This window comes from Oreochromis aureus, linkage group 7 (assembly GCF_013358895.1).
Source record: "Oreochromis aureus strain Israel breed Guangdong linkage group 7, ZZ_aureus, whole genome shotgun sequence".
Taxonomy (NCBI): Eukaryota; Metazoa; Chordata; class Actinopteri; order Cichliformes; family Cichlidae; genus Oreochromis; species Oreochromis aureus.
The window spans coordinates 21,610,979-21,616,978 of record NC_052948.1 but is presented as its reverse complement, the minus strand read 5'-3'; the positions used below and the strand labels follow the sequence as shown (position 1 = coordinate 21,616,978).

General features: G+C 42.2%; 1 protein-coding gene across 4 annotated transcripts in view; it reads left to right on the top strand.

Annotated features, from left to right (window-relative positions):
* Positions 1-830: 830 nt before the first annotated feature.
* Positions 831-6,000, top strand: part of LOC116330472 (AP-3 complex subunit beta-2) — a 68,632-nt gene continuing 63,462 nt past the window's right edge. For all 4 annotated transcript variants that reach the window (XM_031752818.2, XM_031752814.2, XM_031752815.2 and 1 more), the window contains exon 1: positions 831-1,067. In XM_031752818.2, coding sequence (XP_031608678.1) covers positions 955-1,067 — 113 coding nt within the window. In that variant the 5' untranslated portion in view covers positions 831-954. The remainder of the gene's footprint in view (positions 1,068-6,000) is intronic.

Genomic DNA, 6,000 nt, shown 5'->3' with positions numbered 1-6,000 from the left:
GTGCTAACTTGCATATGACAAATAAACTGAAACTGACATTAAAAAGTCCATAGGAGTGTTATGTAACAGATTAATTATTAATTTTTTAAAAAAAAAATATACACACTACAAATTGTCACGGTCCTGGGTCAGTGACCCAGTGTTTGAGTTTTGTATTATTATTGAACTTTGATTTTCATCATCATCATCTTTATTTATAAAGTACTTTAAAAAGTCAGTATTTATCATTTCTAGTCTTTTGGTTTCAGTGTTAGCGTTCTTAGTATTCTGGTTTTTGTCTCTGTCAAGTCCGCATCTATGTGTTATGTTTCCTGTTTTACTTTGTAAGTCTGTGCCTCATCTCAGTGGTCTAGTTTGGCTAGTGTTTCTCTCAGTCAGTGTCACGTCGTCCCCTGATGCTGTGTGTGTGTGTGTGTGTGTGTATGTCCCCTTTCCTTCCTTCCTTCCTTCCTTCCTTCCTTCCTTCCTTCCTTCCTTCCTTCCAGTCTCTTGTCTCCAGGTTTTCTACTGTTTAGTATTAGTTGTTAGTTTTTGTTTGTTTTTGCAAGGTTATTGTTTATGGAGTTTTTTTCTGCAACAAAGTAGCCTTTTTGAGTTTATTCCTCCGTCTGAGTGTCCTACATTTTGGGTCCTACATCCTGCCTGCCACAGCCGTTTCATGACACAAATATAATGTTATAATTTTCATACAAATATATATATTATATAAAATATGTTTGAAAAAATATGTATATATGTATGTATATATATATAAAATATTGGGGGGGGGGGAATCCCCGGAAAAGTCACGTGACCTCACCCGCCCTCCTCTGAGCCGAGCATCCCGGAGATAACGGCGGTGTGTATGCGCCTTTAAGACCCGTGTATCCCGCTGCCTTCTGCACTGAATCTCCGTCGCTGCTGCTCTTTGAGAGCGACAAGAACAAAAACACAAACACACTGAAAGCCACGGCTATGTCCGCCAGCTCCGCTTTTAACGATGAGAAGGGCGGCTCGTCCAGCGTGGGGGAGCCGGAGTACGGTCACGATCCGGCGAGCGGAGGGATTTTCTCCTCCGACTACAAAAGGTACGAGCTACCTGCCTCGGTGCTGCCTGCTACTGTTTCTGTTTGTCATATTGTGGGGAGGGCCAGCTTATGGTGGGGGAGGGGCAGCCTCCTGTCCGCTAACACGTACATAAAGTATGCTGTAACGTCAGTAGATAACGGACAGCATGTTGAACTTAGTTTGTTGCTACAGGCCCGTGATTGAAAGCAGCGCCTTCGTTTTCTAGTTCTGAGTCTCGGGCTGTGATTTGGCCGCTATAAGGCTGCGGTGTGCGGCTCGCTGCTGTTTGTTGCTCGCTCCTGTTATTACATTTCTTTGCTCACGTGTGTGAGGCTTTTAAGGTTACGCTGTTTATACGTCATGTTTGTGAAGTGAGATGCGAAAGGCCTGTCACAGGGGGGATACGAGGCCTGAGCTCCAAGGTTTCAGCACCACCCCTGCTGGACAGCGGCAGCAGCTCAGCCTGGTGGCGGCACACAGGCCCGGACCGGAAGGAAGTTCCACATTACAAGAGAGAGTACTAATACATGAAAATAAAACATCATGAGGTCATCACAAACAAAGCAAAACCAGCTAAATAATCATCAGTCATCAGTCCTGACTGCAACTACATTGATTCGCATATTTCAGGAAAATTGAATCCTGAACAACTGTGAAAAATGTGTTTAAAAATGTTTTTTAATAACATAGGACATAATAACTGGTAATCTGGATAACTTTAACCTTTACTGGGGCACACAAACAGGGAAAGGGGTACACACAGCTGTACAGAGGCAGTCTGCAATTGCACATTAGACAATGAACTTGTTAATTAAGCCATTTTTAATTTAATGGTATACACCTGTTTCCTGGTCAGCATGCTCCAGCTCCTTCTACATGTTTATTTAATTTAAGGTTAGTGTTTAAAGTTACAGTGAGTAATTTTTTCAAATTTTTAATTGAAAAAAAAAAAAAAAGAATGAATTCAAGATAGTTACTTATTGTCAGCAGATTAGAGGAGGGGTGGGGGAACTCCAGGCCTCATGGGCCGGTGTCCTGCAGGTTTTAGATGTGTTTTTGATCCAACAAAGCTGATTGCGGGGGTGGCTGTAGCTCAGGTGGTAGAGCAGGTCAGTTACTGATTGGAAGGTTGGTGGTGATGCCAAATATCCTAACCCCCAGTTGCTCTCCAATGCATCCATCGGAGCGGGAATGTGTGTGATTGTTAGCTAAACAGCACTAAAGTATAGAGGGTCATAGAAGAAAGTGCTTGTATGAATGGAGGTGATTGGGTGAATGTGGCATGTTGTATAGAGTGCTCTGAGTACTCCGGGAGAGTAGATAAGCGCTATATAAATGGCTAAATTACCTCCTCAGCTTTCTCTCTGATAAACACTCTCATGTCTTGTGACAGTTTGTTCACCAGTGTCCAAGTCCAACAACGTTAGATCCACTTTAAAGAAAGTTTCACTAATACCAGCTAACAACATCTTATAGACGTTTCACCTCTCATCCGAGAAGCTTCTTCAGTTCTAAGGTCAAATGGCCGAGAGTCCCAGATTTAAACCCAGTGGGAGTATCCCCAAAGAGGGACAAAGGACCCCTTTGTCCTTTGTCCCTCTTTGGGGATACTCCCACTGGGTTTAAATCTGGGACTCTCGCCATTTGACCTTAGAACTGAAGAAGCTTCGGATGAGAGGTGAAACGTCTTCAAGCAACTTAAAGAAGTCCAGACGCTTTTCTTTGCAAACTCCTTTGACTACGATGACCTGGATGACTGAGAACCTTCACAGACAACATCTTATAGAGGCTCATAGCTTAAAGCATTTAGTCATTTAACAATAGTTTTTTTCTTTCTTTGTTTTGTTTGTTTTCATTGAATCTACTGTTTAATTACAGACAAATCTCAGAAAGTTATTATTTACAAAAGCATTTTTTTCACTAGCATGCAAAGTCAAATTGTCATGTGTGAAAAATACCTGATGGGATGGGATTAAACGGTGCAATAGAAATGCACACCGTGCACTCCTACAGTTTTATTTTTGCTTTTTATGACTTTTCCCACCATGAAAGCCTGATGGGGTATTGTTCTCATTCTGCCAGGGCAGTGATGAGGCACTGTAGGAGTTTCAAATTGATAACATAGGTGTATCTGCTAAAAATCTCACATAAGTTTGCATCTCAGTGAACTTGTCCTCAAGGTTAGAGGTCAGAGGTCAAGCTTTCTGAGAATCTTGTGAATGCATTAACTCAAGAAAGAAGTCACCTAGGATTCTGAAATTAATACCTATGTGTATCTACTAGGAGGCTGAGGAGTACCACTGGCTGCTGAGAGTATTTGTCATTTTGGACATGATGAGCACAAAGGTGACACATTAGTGCAGTGGTTAGCACTGTTGTGTCACAGCAAAGACATCCTGGGCTCAAATTCACTGGCCAGCTGGGGCCTTCCTGTGTGGAGTTTGTATTTTATCCCTGTGCCTCTGTGGGTTCCCTCTGGCTTCCTCCCACAGGTCCAAGACATACATGTTAGCTTAGACTAGGTCTCTTGGATCCTAAATTGGATGTGAGTATGAATGTCAGTGTGAATGAATGGGCTTTACTAATTTCACTGACGTATACCTCCTCTGTCCTTTTGCCTGTGAACTAGATATCAATCTCAGTATGCCATGCTAAAGGGTCTATTAATCTGTAAAATGCATCTGGAGGCGAGAAGAAAGAGGAAGCTTGCTGCAGGAGCTATAATCAAGGGTGGGCAAGCGTACCTGCACGAGTCGTGCAGGTACACGAGTCGTGACACCTAGCTGCAATGTACAAACCACTGCAAGAGGAAGACTCACTGAATAACTTGTTTTGAATGTTGTTTCCATTATTTAAGCTGATCAAACTGCTCTGTGTTTGATTAGAAAAGGTAAATCTTTCACATTGTGCCATGTGGGTCCTAAATAGAAAAAACTCCCATGTGCACTATTAAATCTGATAGCGTGAACGACAACAGTAGTCGGGTTTTAAATAAAACAATTCATGACGCAGTTGTGCCACGCATCAAACTCAGCAAGGCTTTTAAAATGAGGCTCCAAAGCAAAGGATGTCTCATTTATTAAATCCCTGTTACCTTGGTTTCTCTCTCCTCGTGTCTCTTCTCCTTCTCTTCTACTCACATCTTTGGTGAAAAGGGACAGAGACACAAGGAGAGGAACTGAGGATACAAGATACGATACAAGAAATGAGGATATTGTATCTGTGTTAACCCTGATTGGCGACTTGTTGCTTCAATGGAAAGGGCAGTAAGCATAAGAAGACTGTGTGGGTGAAGCAAGAACATCCCCCGCTCAGTTTCTAATGCCTTCAGTGTCACCATAATTCACCAGCAGAGGGAGCCGTGTGTTTATGGATGGCAGAATTTCAGGCTCTGAACTATGACCTTTGGATGTGGAGGAGGAGGTTTTGTCTCGAGTCTGTCTGGCAAACATTAGTCATTAGTGCAAAACTACTTGTGATTAAATTCCACCCTCATTACTGTTTTTTTCCAGTGTGGGCTGGACATTGTTGATATAGAGTTGTGTGTGTGTGCAGAAGTCAAAATTTGCTCAGTGAAGGTGGATTAACTGGTTTGTCTGCAAACATAATGGTGGAAGCACACTAACACGACCTTCACTGTTGTTGCCTTGGAGACGTGTTGGATGTGAAACGTTGCTTCGGTCCTCAGATCGTGTCAATCTTTTTGTATATTATCATCCAGAGAAAAGATCGGCTTTCTTCCGTTTAAAGGTGTACACTGTCCTTCAGCACTTAAGACAAATAAGTTATGACTTTGAAAGGACCAGTGACTGATGCAGGTGACTATTTGTTTGCAAGACTTAACGAAAAAAGCCTCGGTTTCTTTTTTTTATTATTATCGTAGGGCGGTGTTCTTAAGCAATAAAATCAAAAGTTAAGTGTTGGATGCCAGTTTAGCTCAGTTGGATGAGCAGGTGACCACATACTGCATGGCTAAGAGCCGCCGGCCTGGGTTCAAGTCTGACCTGTGGCCCTTTGCTGCGTGTCTTTCTCTGTCAGTCTTCACTGTATCTGTCTAATAAAGCCAGAACAAGTCAAGTCTTACAATTTCATATTTATGGGACCGTTGCCCTTCCTGACTGATGCATCCGCGGGATCACCTTTTTGGTTTTTACATTTCTGTCGGACAGCAAAAATCAACCCTGTGATATAGGTCACATAGGGAACTTGAACTGGACTGCATCTCACATGGACACAACTTCAGCTTCACTTTCTTCTTGTCATATACCAAACACGTCCTCGCCAACCGCTGTCTCTGACACGTCAGTGCCGCTGCTTCTCTGCAACGCTGCCTGCTGTTTCCTCCATCATCCTGGCATTAATCTGAAGTCTCCAGTGGGATTTTTACTCATCATTTCCAGTTTCTACATCTCAACAGGGAGCATTGTGCAACATGAGATTCAAACTGTAATTGTGCTACTGATATTCTTCTGGTCACCAGGGTTGTCTCTGGTTTACTTGCCCCCCCCCCCCTCACAGTTTATTTTAAAGATTGTTTGAAATACACTTTAGCTTATCATAGAAGATATATTATCTTTTATCACCATGTTACATTTCTAGTTGTAGCATTAGTTGTTCTCAGCGAGTTTATATCCTGCTCTTCCTCGGCTTTGTGTTAATTCTTTCTTGTTTGGATGGCTAATAGGAGTGACCCTTTTTTTCTCTTTCTAAACTGAATGGTTTCTGTAATTTTTCAGGCCTGCTTCTATAACAAAGTAAATGGGTGTGCCTCTGAAGTTACTGAGATTGATCTGTTCCCATACACCTTACCAGGGCTAACCTTTGAAAACCACATATTCTAATAGTTGTCAAGTCATGTTTTCATTGATGTATACTGAGTGGAGGTCATCAAATGCCATCTTTATGGCAAAAAGAGTGAAACAGTTAAACTAAGATATGAACATGATATCTTCA